The sequence below is a fragment of the Alosa pseudoharengus genome, unplaced genomic scaffold (genome assembly GCF_046254945.1).
Source record: "Alosa pseudoharengus isolate Yale_2024_CS ecotype anadromous, Long Island Sound unplaced genomic scaffold, YU_APseudo_1.1 YU_APseudo_1.1_scf_20, whole genome shotgun sequence".
NCBI lineage: Eukaryota > Metazoa > Chordata > Actinopteri > Clupeiformes > Clupeidae > Alosa > Alosa pseudoharengus.
In genome coordinates, this window is record NW_027468664.1 from 14,586,479 (window position 1) to 14,600,813 (window position 14,335).

Here is a 14,335-nt window from a genome sequence, read left to right on the forward strand (position 1 = left end):
CCCACTTCACAACGTACCAGGACTACAGAGAAGAAACAAGAGGAAGGATTCTTTCTTTAGTGTGCTACACCGAAATAAAGTTGCTGACATATCACAGCGGTAGTTATATGGTGTGTAATTTTGTTCTTTTGGGTTACTGAACTGTTCATTCAACACACTGCAGCACACGTGGAGGTCTGGAGGATATTCAAACTAGTTCCACTGACAAGAAGTGAACACTTGCAAGGACAAGAGGAAGTGCGCCGTTTCCTGGGTTCGTTTCCTGCATGTGAAGAACACTTCTTAGGGTGTTTCCTTTCGCTCGTCGCTGATATGGAGGACCATGCACTGTATTCTGCACCACCCACACCATTACCAGCGGATTCCTCTCCCTCACCATCACCGGTATCAGTTAGGCCTATGTCTAACACGGAATCCACGTATAAATGTAAGATTTTTTAAGATGTTCTGCTCTTGGTGCACCAACCTTGTGCAGGCTACCCTCTTAAAACGAATGTGTTAGAAACAACACAAACGTTATCCCTATCTGGAGATAGAAATTTGTTTTTTTTTAAAAATCACAACTTGTGTTATTATGACCGCCGCGCAGCGAAGCGGCGGTCATATAGGTTTAGTCAGATTTTTTTTTCTTTTTTTTTCGCATGTCCAAATTTCCGTCAATGATTCCCGGGACACTGAAAGACCGGGGTAGACGAAACTTGGTGGGCATGTAACCCCATATGGATAGCATGGAACCATCGTTTTTCGTATTGATCTGTAGCCCCCCCGCTGGACTGCACCCCCCGAAAGGAGGGTAGGGCAGACACAGTTTTCTGTGAATATCTCGAGAACCTTAAGGTTTAGGAGGACCTTTTTTTTTTGTATGTTGATCTCAAGGGGCCATGTCAACCCATTCCATAACCACTCATTTCATGTATAGCGCCACCTAGTTAAACACAAAAAAGTAAAAATGAGGTGTTGTAATCACAGGTATCTGTGACCTAACATAGTCAAAACTGCACGAAATTGGAAGTGTAGGATCATTATGACACCCTCTGAATGCACGCCAAGTTTCGTGGAATTCCGTTCATGGGGGGGCCACACAATAAATTCATTTATGTTACTATACACCAACTGGCCTGTAGGTGGCCGGAGACAGTTTTCTGTGAATATCTCGAGAACCGTAGGGCCTAGGAGGTCCACCTTTTTTTTTGTATGTTGGTCTTAAGGGGGCATGTCAACCCATCCCATTACCACTTATTTCATGTATAGCGCCACCTAGTTAAAAATTAAAAAGCAAAAAATTAAGTGTTTTCATCACAATATCTCTGGCTGACATGGTCAAAACTGCACGAAATTGAAAGTGTAGGATCATTATGACACCCTCCAAATGCATGCCAAGTTTTGTGAACTTTCGTTCATGGGGGGCCTTACAATAAAATAATTTATGTGTACATTTAGTGACCGTACACCAACAAGGATTCCCGGGACACTGAAAGACCGGGGTACACGAAACTTGGTGGGCATGTAACCCCACATGGATAGCATGGAACCGTAGTTTTTCGTTTTGATCTGTAGCCCCCCCGCTGTACTGGACCCCCCGAAAGGAGGGTAGGGCAGACACAGTTTTCTGTGAATATCTTGAGAACCGTAGGGCCTAGGATGACCAATTTTTTCCGTATGTTTGCCTCCAGGGATCATGTTAACCCATTCCATGTGCACACATGTGCATAAACAGATACACACGCACACACATACATTCACAGTAATCATACGTATGACACATACTCACACAGTAGACATATGTACGCATACATGCACATGCACAAACACACATACGCAGGCAAACACACAAGCACGCACACACACACACACACACACACACACACACACCCACACACATAAACATAAACGTGTACACGCACACATGCACACAATTCAAGAATTTCTCAGAATTATGAACAGGCAAGATGGGGGTGGGGTTGTATAAAATTAATTTTACATGTGAAATCTATGAACTAATCATGTTTTGGTACTTGTTGTCTAGCAGATACCAGTGAGAATTGAGTGTGGCTAATGCAATTTAGTGAGACAGTTAGAATCATATAGGCCTTTCAGCGTGATTTATTTTTGTGGAAAAAATGTGCTGGACTGGGCGGCGGTCATATTTTGTACCGCTCTGAGGTACATCTAGTTTTCAACACATTTGTTTTAAAAGAGTGTACCTGGTAGCAGATAGAGTTTTTTTATATATACTTTTTTTATTGTATTTATCAGAATCAGACTTCTAAAACCTAGGCTATAATGCAAATTAATTGCTTAATTGATCATACTGTACTAGGTAGGCTATATGCCAATTTTCATTCTTTCTCTATACTGTTTAGTGTCAGAGGCTGACCTGCCAACCTTTGTGAAGTTAAGAGCATCTAACAGGGCCCTTTTCACTGGGCGAAGAAATTCCTCAAAACTCGCTTGGAGGTGACCGCTACATTTCTGCTTTTATCTCAAATTCTTATTGCTTAAGCCTCGAAATAAAGCTTATAGTATTCTTTATGTGTTAGCCTTGTGACATTGTCTTCCTCTTATCATGGCAGGACCATTTTAAAAGAGATGGGTCTTCAGGGAAAGATGTCAGCCTGGCAAGCAATGAAGAAATGGGACAACCTGAAAAACCGATACAAGGTTAGCATCGAAATCAGTTAGATAAAATTGGTCAATTGCACTGTAAGGTCGGAGAATTTTAGGATGATTCCAAGGGCCCTGTAATAATGACCAACAACATTATTATTATTTTGGGGTTCCAGTAATCAAGCAAAGGCATACAGTACATGAGAAATGATGCTTGGATGGTGCTGGTAGATTAATTATGACACTTCACTCTGTAAACAGGAACTGAAGAATCCACCACCCGGGGTCACAGTGCCACCTGAATCATGGCGCTGGTTCAAGCTGATGGACGATGCCATGGAGGGGAGGCTAGAGGGCAGCGCAAAGGTGTTATCCGTCACGTCTGTCTTGACCAGCAACGACGACGAGTTCCTCCCCAGCAAGCGCCCCAGCAGCAAGCGACACAGGGGAGTCGAGGGAGATGAGGAGGCAACTGGCAGCCAACCTGAGCTCCTGTTAAACGCCTACGACTTGTGGGGCAACGGCGTCACGGGAGATGTGGCGCAGGAGATGGAGAGCGACAGGCGGGATATCGAGCAGGAGAGGGCGCAGCTGGACAGCGACCGCGCGCTGATGGAGAAGGAGCGTGAGGTGCTGGAGCGTGAGAGGATGGTGCTGGAGCGGGAGCGCGCCGGCCTACAGAGAGAGCTCGCCGCCCTGGACCGAGACCGGGCCGCCCTCGAGAGAGAAAGGGCGTCCGTGGAGAGAGACAGGGCACAACTGGACTGGAAGATGGCCCAGCTTGAGAAGGAGAGAGCAAAGCTGGAGAGAGAAAAGATAGACATCCACAGAGACAGAACAACGTTAAAGAAAGACAGCACAGCTGGAACAAACGGCGGAACAAGCACACCAGAGGAAATCAAAGAAGTGGAACTTGATGCAGAACAGCTGGAGAGGAGGCAGAGGTTCCTCGACTTGTTTGAGAAACTAATAGAAAAATTCTAGAAGAAAACCAACCTGAAGCCTATGTGAAGAGAGAAGAACTTCACAACAGAACATCAAACTACCTAGTTTGCCTACTATACAGTAGTTAAATAAATTTTTTTGAGGTGCTGTATTCGGCAAACACGAAAGAATAAAAGAAAAAAGAACAAATATTTCTATGGTCATGTTAACATATTTATTTTTGTAATTAAGAAGATATTTTTTGTTCAGAACAGGACATGACATATTGTTTCTTGAATCCTAGCTAAACAAAGCAGTATATACAGTATATACTGTATGTATGTATGTATATATGTGTATGTATATATATATATATATATATATATACATACATATACATACATACAGTATAACTGCTATATATACAGTATACAATATGCACTCTGTTGTATTAATGTACACTAGTGGAGCTGCAAACCAGTAATAAAAACAATGTCACAGTTAAAAGATTCTTCTCTTTTGATTCTCTTAAATATATATATATATATATATATATATATATATATATATATATATATATATATATATATATATGCTCATTGAGCTCAATGCCAATCAAACTAATAGGCTAACTGAAGTAAAACCATGGTAATCTATATGGGTACATCCAAGGGTATGTGATGATGTGGGGCTATTTTAATCCCAAAGGCCAAAGGATTTATAGTAGGCCTATCCTGATCCATGAAATAACTGCATGATAACTTACAGTTTGTCTGTTAATTAATGAGCATTGTCCTAATAAATGCCAATAAATAAAAATCTGGTTTTGTATTCGGCAGTGAACATATTTTAGATTTGTGAACAAAGAATGAATAATGATTTCAATTATATTATTGCATTCCAGTTATTCCAAAGTTATGAAAATAGCTGAAATGTTTTTGTTGGATGTAAGGAACTAAAGGTATCAAGGTCTTATTCTAGTCTCATGACCAAAACCAAAGGATATACCCTATTAATGACCAAACATACTACATTAAAAAGGAAAATACTTTTACTTCAGAATACTTATTATTTTTTATTTTTAAACAAGTACTTGTACTTCAACTTAAGTAAAAATCTGACTTTCACTTGTATTAGAGTAATACAAGTGAAAAATTGGGTTGCAAATTCCTGGTTTGACTTTCAACCAGTTAGTTTTTATTAAATAAACTCAGTGTAGCCTACGTCACATCATGGTGATGGTGATGAGGGCTGCCAAAACACAGTTCGATGCTCTCCGCATTCCAGCACAGAAGGTGGCAGTAATGTGACAATTTTGCTGGTAGCCTAGGCTGGGAAAAGGACGTTACCAAAATAACTGTAACAGGTACAGCCATTAAGCAGATGTCAGTATTTTATTTCTAATTGATTAGTCTCCATATCACGATATGACCTTACGCCTCGTAGCATTGGCTTGTGAAGCTTTTTATCTAGTTAGTACTTTAAAAGGCGTTGCTCATCGATGTGTTGCCTGTAGCCTTTTCCTACCGAAAGGCTAGACTAAATCACAAGTCTACACCTTGCAGCCTTATTGTGGTGGAGTTGTGAATCGTCGGAATGGAGGATCACGCATTATATTCAGCACCATCAACACCTAAGCCAACAGATAACGAGCCCACATCACCGGTGACATCAAGCCTTGTACTGGGTTCCGAATTAACTTACAAAAGTAAGGATTTTTGTCGTAGGCATGTTCAGTCATCCTTGTAACCTTGTTAGATAGGTCGCAGACACAGTCGCATGACTTTCAAAGTGTCCTAGATAATAACTTCATTCAGAATACATTTACAATTGTATTCCTTTCCCCCTGTGAATTGTTTCAGTGTCTGATGGAGAAACACGCCAGTTCATAAAGTTAAGAGTATCTAACAAAAAACTTTTCACTGGGCAGAAGCATTCAGCAAAACTGGCTTGGAGGTAACTTATTGTAGGCTAGTTTAACAGCTAAGTAACGTTAGTAAAATTATATAGTAAACTTATACAACCTAATGAAATCTCATTATTTTTGTCCTCACAGGGCAATTTTAAAGGAGATGGGTCTTCACAGAAAGCTGTCCTCTGTCCAAGCAAAGAAGAAATGGGATAACCTTCAAAATAAATACAAGGTGTGGAAGAATGTAACCTTCATTAAATGTCCATTTTAGTAAAAAACAAAAATGTCCATTGCAACTACATTGTACTGCACTTCACTGCAGAAATGCAATGTTTTGGGCATGAAACGGCATTGTCTTCAGAAAGTGTGCGGTATAACTGCAGTTGTGTCATAACTGCAGAAAGTTTTTTTTGTAAGGGAATTCCTCTTGAGAAATCTTGGCCTCCATCATATTATATGCGTTAGCCTACCTAATGCAATTACAAAAAAAAAAAAAAGACTGTCCTCCGACTCCTGTCAATCCGGCATCTAAATGTTTCTGACTTTAAGGGGGCACTTTTATGGATTATATGGGGTGTAGGAAGATAGAGTCAAGTCAAGTTTATTTATATAGCGCATTTCATACACAGAGGTCATTCAATGTGCTTTACATAAACAAAAGCAAACAGTAATAGTAAATAAAAGCATAGAAGGTCAAGTCAAAGAATAGTTTAAAAGGTAAAGATCATAATAAAACATAAAACACACGGCACAAGGTAAAATCATTTAAAAATAAAGAATAATTAAAAAGACAAAATAAAAGACACAAGGTAGAATAATTTAAAGGCAGATTCAGAATTTTTAACTCAGGGCAGTTAGCAGAAGGCATCTGAGAACAGTCTGGATTTAAAACTGGCTACAGTTGGGGCCTTTTTGATTTCTTCCGAAAGTTGGTTCCAGAGCTGAACCACATAGCAGCTAAAAGCTGCTTCACCATGTTTAGTTCTAACAGCAGGTTTTACTAACAGGTTTTTATCCTGTATGCTACTGAGACCTTGAATTTCCCATTGGGGATCAATAAAGTATCTATCTATCTATTTATCCTGACACCTGAGAGGTTGAGAAGGTGTGGGTAGAAGTAGGGGAGAACCGGGATGAATGAAACACAATTAAACATAATTTACAAAGACATCGTAAAACACTGAAAGCTAATATTTTGTCACTAGCAACCTACATCTGTCCTCTGTCAAATACAGTTGCATTTTCAGCTCTGAACAAAACCGTTCAAGAGTTATTTAAGGAGAAGTCGAACTTGCGTTTTGTTTCATTCGTCCCTCCTGGCCGGGACAAATGAAACAGCATGAGGGGGACGAAAGAAACATACAGCTTAAGCTATGTAAACTTCCCACAACTTTAATATTTGAGAACATGAATGGTACTTCAAATATGTGTTATTTTAGATAGATTGCTGCTGGGCTTGTCTTGGTGAATGTCTGTTAACAACTCATTGCTGTTATGGTGAAGCGTGTATCTCGTGGTTATGGAAACCATGCACTATGCCATTAATGAATAATGCATGTTTAGAATTATATAATGTTTCTATAGTACAACATGTTATTTCACTCTGTTTTTAGGTAGTTAAAGCCTCCGCACATCCAAATAAGTTCCCTTCATGACCCCACAGGCCATCAATCTCCATAGGTTAACATGGCAAAACTTGACCCCCTACCTGATAGCCCCAAATATATTTGTATCTTTCTAAAACTGCTTTTCCATGTCTCACCTGAATAAAATATAGTATAAACACAAATATGTGTGCATTGGCTTAGAATAAATAGGGTTTACTGCCTGGTCGGGACAAATTAAAAAGGTGCTTCAATCGTCCCGCCATAGACATTAGCATTATAGGGTGTTTTGCATCCATTGCAAACAAACATGCAATGTGAAAGTCTGGGATTGGGGAGAGCACTAAATGATCTACTGAATAAGCATGAAGTCGAACCTTTAGATGAAAAACACTCTTTAATAATCAAAAAAATTAAACCGCTAATGAAGTTTACTTTGACAATCAAAATTCGTTTTTAAAACTCTGTGATAAAAGGACATAACAGGAACGCAATTGGCTGAGCAACGGAGGTTATGATCTATGTTTTGTCCAAATGATGCCTGTCTATCGTCGTTGCACTCAAAGAAAACGAAAATGTTTCATTCGTCCCCCGTTTCAATCGTCCTGGTTGTAGGCCTACTGCTGAAGCATGTCAGGTACTTAGGTGCTCCTCCATTTACTGATTTATAAACAAGCAGTAGTGCTTTAAAGTCAATTCTGTGACTTACAAGAAGACTTAAGAATTGGAGTAATGTTTGTCAGTGCTTTTAGTTTTTGTGAGAACCCTATAGCTGCTGCATTTTGTATCACCTGAAGCTGTTTGATAGTCTTTTTAGGAAGGCCTGTGAAAAGCTCATTGCCATTATCAACCCTGCTGGAGATAAATGCATGAATGAGTTTTTCTAAATCATGTTTTGACATCATCAGCCACACCGTGGTAAAAAGCTGATTTAGTTATTGCTTTCATGTGGCTGTTGAAATTTAGATCACTGTCAATTAATACACAATTTTTTTTAACAGTATCCCTTGCTTTCAACCCTTTTGTGTCAAGGAGAGTGGCAACTCCTAAGTCTCTCCTCCTTTTTACCAAATATAATTAGCCTACTTCAGTTTTGTTCAGCTGAAGAACAGTTGTTGATTTCAACAAGTTTGTAGAGATTCTAGGGGACCATAGTCATTTGGCGACAGAGCTAAGTAAATTTGTGTGTCATCTGCATAGCTACAGTATGATATAAAAAAAAACGGATTTTAGCAAAGTGACACCCTGGAATGTACAGCGGAGAAAATAAGTATTAAACATGTCAACATTTTCTTCAGTAAGTATACTTCCAGAGAGGCTATTCGCATACAATTTTGTACAGACATTAGTATTAACTTAGGTAATCCAGACATATTAAAAAATCCAAACATTAAAGTAGAGTTATGAGTAAAAAAGTGGAATGGCACAGGGAAAAAGTATTGAACACACTAAGAAAAAACAGTACACAAAGGCAAGGAATGGCAAGGAATGAGCTGGAATCTATACATAGTTAGAGAGTAATTATCCCTCCTATCTGTGCAAATTAATGTAAGTTAGTACATATTGATGAGCTATAAAAAGGTTTTTCGTTACCAAGTTGTCACACAAGAAACATGTCATGATAGGTAAAAGCAAAGAGCTCTTCCAAGACCTTTGCAACATTATTGTTGCAAAACATATCAATGGAACTGGTTACAGATGCATTTCAAAACTTCAGAATCATCCAGTAAGCAGTATTGGAGCCATTATCTGCAAGTGGAAGGAACATCACTGCATCATCAATCGGCCATGCACAGGATCTCCTCACAAGATTTCTGACTAGGAAGTCAGAAGGATAGTCAGAAGTGTAGCCTAAGAGCCAAGGACCACTCCAGAAAGACTTGGAAGCAGCAGGTTCAATTGTTACAGAGAAAATCATAGGTAATGCACTCCACCGCCATGGCCTCTATGCACGCTCACCCCACATGACTCTATTACTGAAGAAAAACATGTCGAAGCTCATTGAAAGTTTGCTACACAACATTTGGACAAGCCTATGAAATACTAAGAGAAAGTATTCTGGTCAGGTGAGAGCAAAATTTAACTCTTTGGATGTCATACTACACACCATATTTGGAGGAGAAATGGCACTGTGCATCACCCTAAAAATACCATACCAACAGTGAAGTTTGGAGATGGAGGCATCACGGTGTGGGGCTGTTTTTCATCTCATGGTACTGGCAGACTTTATACAGTTGAAGAAATGATGAATGGAGCCATTTTTTCTGGGAGAATCTTGCCATCCACCAGAACAATGAGGATGAGACATGGCTAGACCTTCCAGCAGGACAATGATCCAAAGCATTCAGCAAAGGAAACTCTCAATTGGTTTCAGAGAAAGGAAATTCAGGACTTAAATCCAATTGAACAGTTTTGGAAGTTGCCTAAAGATCAGGATTTACAAGAGGGACCCCTGGAATCTTCAATATTAAAAGACTATCTGTTTAAAAGAATGGGCCAAAATCACTCCTGAATATTGCGACTGATTAGTTTCGTCATAGAGGAAATGCCTTGAAGCTCTCATTACAAATAAAGGGTTTTCCACAAAGTATTTAAGAAATTTCAGTAGGCGTGTTCAATACTTTTTTCCTGTGGCATTCCACTTTTTTACTCATAACTCTACTTATGAACATTAATGTTTGGATTTTTTTATATGTGTGGATTACCTAAGTTAATACTAATGTCTGGTGAAAATCTTCATGCAAATAGCTTCACTGGAAGTATACTTACTGAAAAAATTTTTGACGTGTTCAATATATATTTTTTCCCCGCTGTATGTTTAGTAGACGACTACAAGTTCTGCAAGTTCGTTAAGCCAATTACGCCTTATTGTTCTGAATATTGTTACTATTAAGAAGTGTTATAACCATAACAATAACCGTAATTAAATGACTAAGCTTAAAGTTTACATAAGAAAGGACATTAATGTTTCCCCTCCTTCAAAATGATATACCATTTTGGCCTTGTCCTATTACATGCACTTGCCATCTTGATGCTCTGGAAACGATGATATCTTAAGAAGTCCACAATACCTTGTTAGCGGAGACTGCTAAGAATCCTGCAGAGAGGCCAACTCAGGTGAATAGATTCAAGTATTCAAATTATATTATTGTCTATTATTAAGGGGCAGCCGTGGCCTACTGGTTAGTGCTTCGGCCTTGTAACCGGAGGGTTGCCGGTTCGAACCCCGACCAGTAGGCACGGCTGAAGTGCCCTTGAGCAAGGCACCTAACCCCTCACTGCTCCCCGAGCGCCGCTGTTGTTGCAGGCAGCTCACTGCGCCGGGATTAGTGTGTGCTTCACCTCACTGTGTGCCGAGTGTGTTTCACTAATTCACGGATTGGGATAAATGCAGAGACTAAATTTCCCTCACGGGATCAAAAGAGTATATATAATATACATATACTTATACTTATTTAGTACTAGGCAATTTAGTAGGAAATCTGAATTTCCTGAATCATACTTAGAAGCTATTTTATCAGTCACAACAAGAAGTTTACAGGTGACATTAGTCAATCAGAAGATTTAAGAAAAAAAACATAGAGTAACTTTAGGTATACTTCTGTAGACATTCGCCTATGTGTGTGTCTGTACATTTACTGTGCATAGACGTTCTCAAGCACTAGCTCAGGGTCAAGAGAAAGCAAAATCGGTTTATGTTATTTCTTTCTTTAGCAGAAGCTTTTATACAAAGTGACTTAGGAGTATAGATGCACATTTTCATTAGTGGCTTATGTTTACTGCCTGGTGATGATAATTGTTTATTTCTGCTGAAAGATGTGTCCACAACAACAAAACAATTACAGTTTAAACCAATGCACACACCTGTGTCCATATCATGCAAAGCCATGTCCGCATGTAAGGCATATATTATGTGAGTGTATCTCACTAAACCATGAGCAGTGCTAGATCATTTGCACTCAAGGAGCACAATGACTTTCAGTTATGGCCCGACACTGTTCAGTGTCCATATGCAGGAGCAGAATGTTTTTACACCCTTGAGTTTGTTCATGTGCAGGACCTAAAGAACCCGCCGCCCGGTGTCACGGTCATCCCCAGCACCTGGCGCTGGTTTTCAGTGATGGACGATGCCATGGAGGGGCGGTTGGACAACAGCGCCCCAGAGGTGTCCATTGCGTCCATTGCGGCCAGCCGCGACTCAGATTTCAAACCCATCAAGCCCTGCCGTAGACGGTACGTCAGCACCGTCAGGATGGAGCCTGTGGCAACGCAGCCAGCGGCAGTGGTGACGTTGCTGCCGCGAAAAAACGAGATCGAGTTCTTGGTGAACGACAACGACATCCTATGGACACCGGAAGGCACTGCGGGGGATGCGATGCAGCAGGAGATGGAGAGCGACAGGCGGGATATCGAGCAGGAGAGGGCGCAGCTGGACAGCGACCGCGCGCTGATGGAGAAGGAGCGTGAGGTGCTGGAGCGTGAGAGGATGGTGCTGGAGCGCGAGCGCGCCGGCCTACAGAGAGAGCTCGCCGCCCTGGACCGAGATCGGGCCGCCCTCGAGAGAGAAAGGGCGTCCGCGGAGAGAGACAGGGCAGCGGTGGATCGGGAGAGAGCCGTGCTGGAGAAGGAGAGGGCAAGACTGGAGAGTGACAGGCTAGCTACTGGCCTCAATAATGTGGTCAGCAGCAGGGACTATACAACTGTTGCAATGAATGGTAGAACAAACACGTCAGATGGGATCAGGCAAGTGACCCTTGATCCAGAATGTCTCGACAGGAGGCAGAAGTTCCTGGACTTGTTTGAGAAACTCATAGAGAAATTCTGATTCTCTAAATCTAAGTCTTTTTTCTTTTTCTAATTCTAATATTTAAAAACTCTAAAACCAAGCTAGGCTAAAGGTACTATAGGGTGGAGTGATTGTTACTCTCAAGTTCTTAGCTCATTTAACAGTTTTCTTAAGGTGCCCTGTCACACATATTTCATTACTTTGTGGTAATGTCTGAAGTTCTGCCATGGATTCTGTAACATTTTTTGTGGAAAACATGCCTTGGTTCCCCTTATTCAAGCCATTCTAGCGTGGTATAGAAAGCCTGCAGGAAGACTAAGCTCGATTTGCACCAGTTCTCATTAATATTCAACGAGCTAAGTTGCTTGACTCTGATTGGCTAACAGCTAGTTGGTTTCGTCCATAACATGACAGCTGTTATCAACTAATTTGGCATGAACTTTTTGGCAAGTGCTAGCATTGTCCAAATGGACATAAAACCTGCTAGGCTAGCGAGTGCATTAAACCTGTATAACATAACACTTCCTTGAGTTGACAATAACTTTTTACTTACGGACTGGGCACTGGTGGTAGACTTCCGCAATGGTAGCTGTTATCAACTAATTTTAGCTTCATGGCATGAACTTAGCTTGGCTAGCAAGTGCTAGCCTTGTCCAAACAGGCATAAAACCTGCTAGGCTAGCTAGTGCATTAAACCTGTATAACATAGCACTTCCTTGAGTTGACAATAATGTTTTACTTAAGGACTGGGTACTGGTCGTAGACTGCTGCGATGGTAGCCTACTGCTTCAGGCTTCAACAGCAACCCTGTTGCATTGTTCCAAACTGAAGCCATTTGATCCTCAACTCAATTTTGAGTTCTTGGGCAAAATGCATAGGTGAAGTTCTATTCGTGCATAGCGCAAAAGCCCGTTGACATTCAGCCATCCTTACATACACAGAGCTAGACGAATTCTGTGGCATGGTCTCAACTGGGCGAGCTCATGAATAGTAATGAGCTTAATCAATTCCACGTCAAACTGAAGAGCTTTTGCAATTAGCCCGATTTCTCCGCTTATTTATTTTCAGTGGCTAGAGCTGACAGAGGAGGTAGCTCTTCATTTTCACATTCACAACATAGCACAAACACATATGGACCTAACATATTTAAAAAAATACAAGTAAAAACATTTTGTGTGGCAGGGCATCTTTAAGCAGTTAGCAATGTTTATAAACATGGCATTGACATGTTGTACTTAAGTTCTAGTTCATCAGCTCTGGTCTTCCTCTTAACTTAAGCTCATTTATAATAAAAACGTTGAGCCATCCCTGTTTTGGAGAGGTCACCAAAACAACTTTATTCAATTGTGGTATTTCCATACAAAGTACACAATAGCAGACTATGATTCACCCCCAAACCATTCCCACAAACCCCCTCAGTCACACAGAAGCCATGAAATATTTATGTGAAGGCTATTGTGCATGTTTTAAAACAACACTTTGAAATGTAATATACCAAATATTGCAATTCATGTAAAAAAGCTATTTAAAGAATATATATATTTTTATATTACAGTACAGACTTTACAACAAATTATTGTGTTAGAATGCTTATTTTTTATTGCATTAGATAATCAAATTGTCCTTTCAACGAATCCGTAAGCTCCAGCTTGAATGATTTTAGGCTAGTAAAATGAACATTTTTCAGGAAGTGTGTTAGAATTAACTGCACATTAATATTATCACTTTTTTTTTTACAAAACAAACACATTTGAACAATGTCATCACTGGTCATCTTAGCCAGTCCTGAACAGGAATAAAAATAAAATAAACAAAATATTTTTGATTGATTGATTGATTGATTGATCAATAAAACTGATTCATAGTTTATCTTCAGAGGTTCATGATTTTGTGTTTCTTCCCATGTTTTTTCATCTGAGATCTGAGAAATTCAAGATAAAACTTCCTCTGCTGTGTGTGTGTGCATGTATATGTGTGCATCTCTGTGTGTGTGTGCATGTATATTTGTGCATCTCTGTGTGTGTGTGTGAGTGTGTCTGTGCTTGTGATTGGGTGGCATAGACACCTAAGAAGGCTTTGTCACATTTCCCCAGTGATTTTTAAAAAAAAAGCGAACTCTTATAGTCTGTTTTCCAGTGACCAGTGACTTCTGGTCGTAGCGTGTGTGAGTGTGTCTTGCATTAATGTCTTTTGGTAGGATATCCATATGGAAACAGGCAGGTAGTTGGAGGAAAAGTTTGCATCATTACCAATTCAAATATAATCTACTGAGTATGCAATTTTGTGTGTTCAAGTGTCTTACTGTGTGCAAGTGTGTGTGTGTGTGTGTGTGTGCGCGCGTGTGTCCGCGCGCATGTGTGTTTGTGTGTTTGTGTTTGCACAAGTCAGTAAAAGGCATCTATTCATTTGTAAGTTTGCATGAGCCTTTAGTGAGGAAATAAAGTTGGGTGTGCACACAGAGGTCTTAACGCATGTGCAAATTTGTGTGTGTGTGTGTGTGTT

At 40.2% G+C, this 14,335-nt stretch overlaps 2 protein-coding genes across 4 annotated transcripts; both read left to right on the forward strand.

Moving 5' to 3' along the window:
• Positions 1–38: 38 nt before the first annotated feature.
• LOC143136626 (uncharacterized) lies at positions 39–4,001 on the forward strand. Of its 2 annotated transcripts, XM_076297340.1 has the most exons (4): positions 39–427; positions 2,364–2,457; positions 2,574–2,661; positions 2,869–4,001. In XM_076297340.1, exons 1-4 carry the CDS (start codon positions 313–315, stop codon positions 3,589–3,591), a joined length of 1,020 nt encoding a protein of 339 aa, XP_076153455.1. In that variant the 5' UTR covers positions 39–312; the 3' UTR covers positions 3,592–4,001. The 2 variants fall into 2 exon arrangements, with proteins under 2 accessions (XP_076153455.1, XP_076153456.1); XM_076297341.1 differs by lacking the exons at positions 2,364–2,457; positions 2,574–2,661.
• Positions 4,002–4,818: 817 nt separating this feature from the next.
• LOC143136130 (uncharacterized) lies at positions 4,819–14,333 on the forward strand. 2 transcript variants are annotated; one of them, XM_076296647.1, is made up of 5 exons: positions 4,819–4,897; positions 5,097–5,239; positions 5,394–5,487; positions 5,588–5,675; positions 11,105–14,333. In XM_076296647.1, exons 2-5 carry the CDS (start codon positions 5,128–5,130, stop codon positions 11,870–11,872), a joined length of 1,062 nt encoding a protein of 353 aa, XP_076152762.1. In that variant the 5' UTR covers positions 4,819–4,897; positions 5,097–5,127; the 3' UTR covers positions 11,873–14,333. The 2 variants fall into 2 exon arrangements, with proteins under 2 accessions (XP_076152762.1, XP_076152761.1); XM_076296646.1 differs by lacking the exon at positions 4,819–4,897 and having other exon boundaries at positions 4,912–5,239; positions 11,105–14,332.
• Positions 14,334–14,335: the final 2 nt, after the last annotated feature.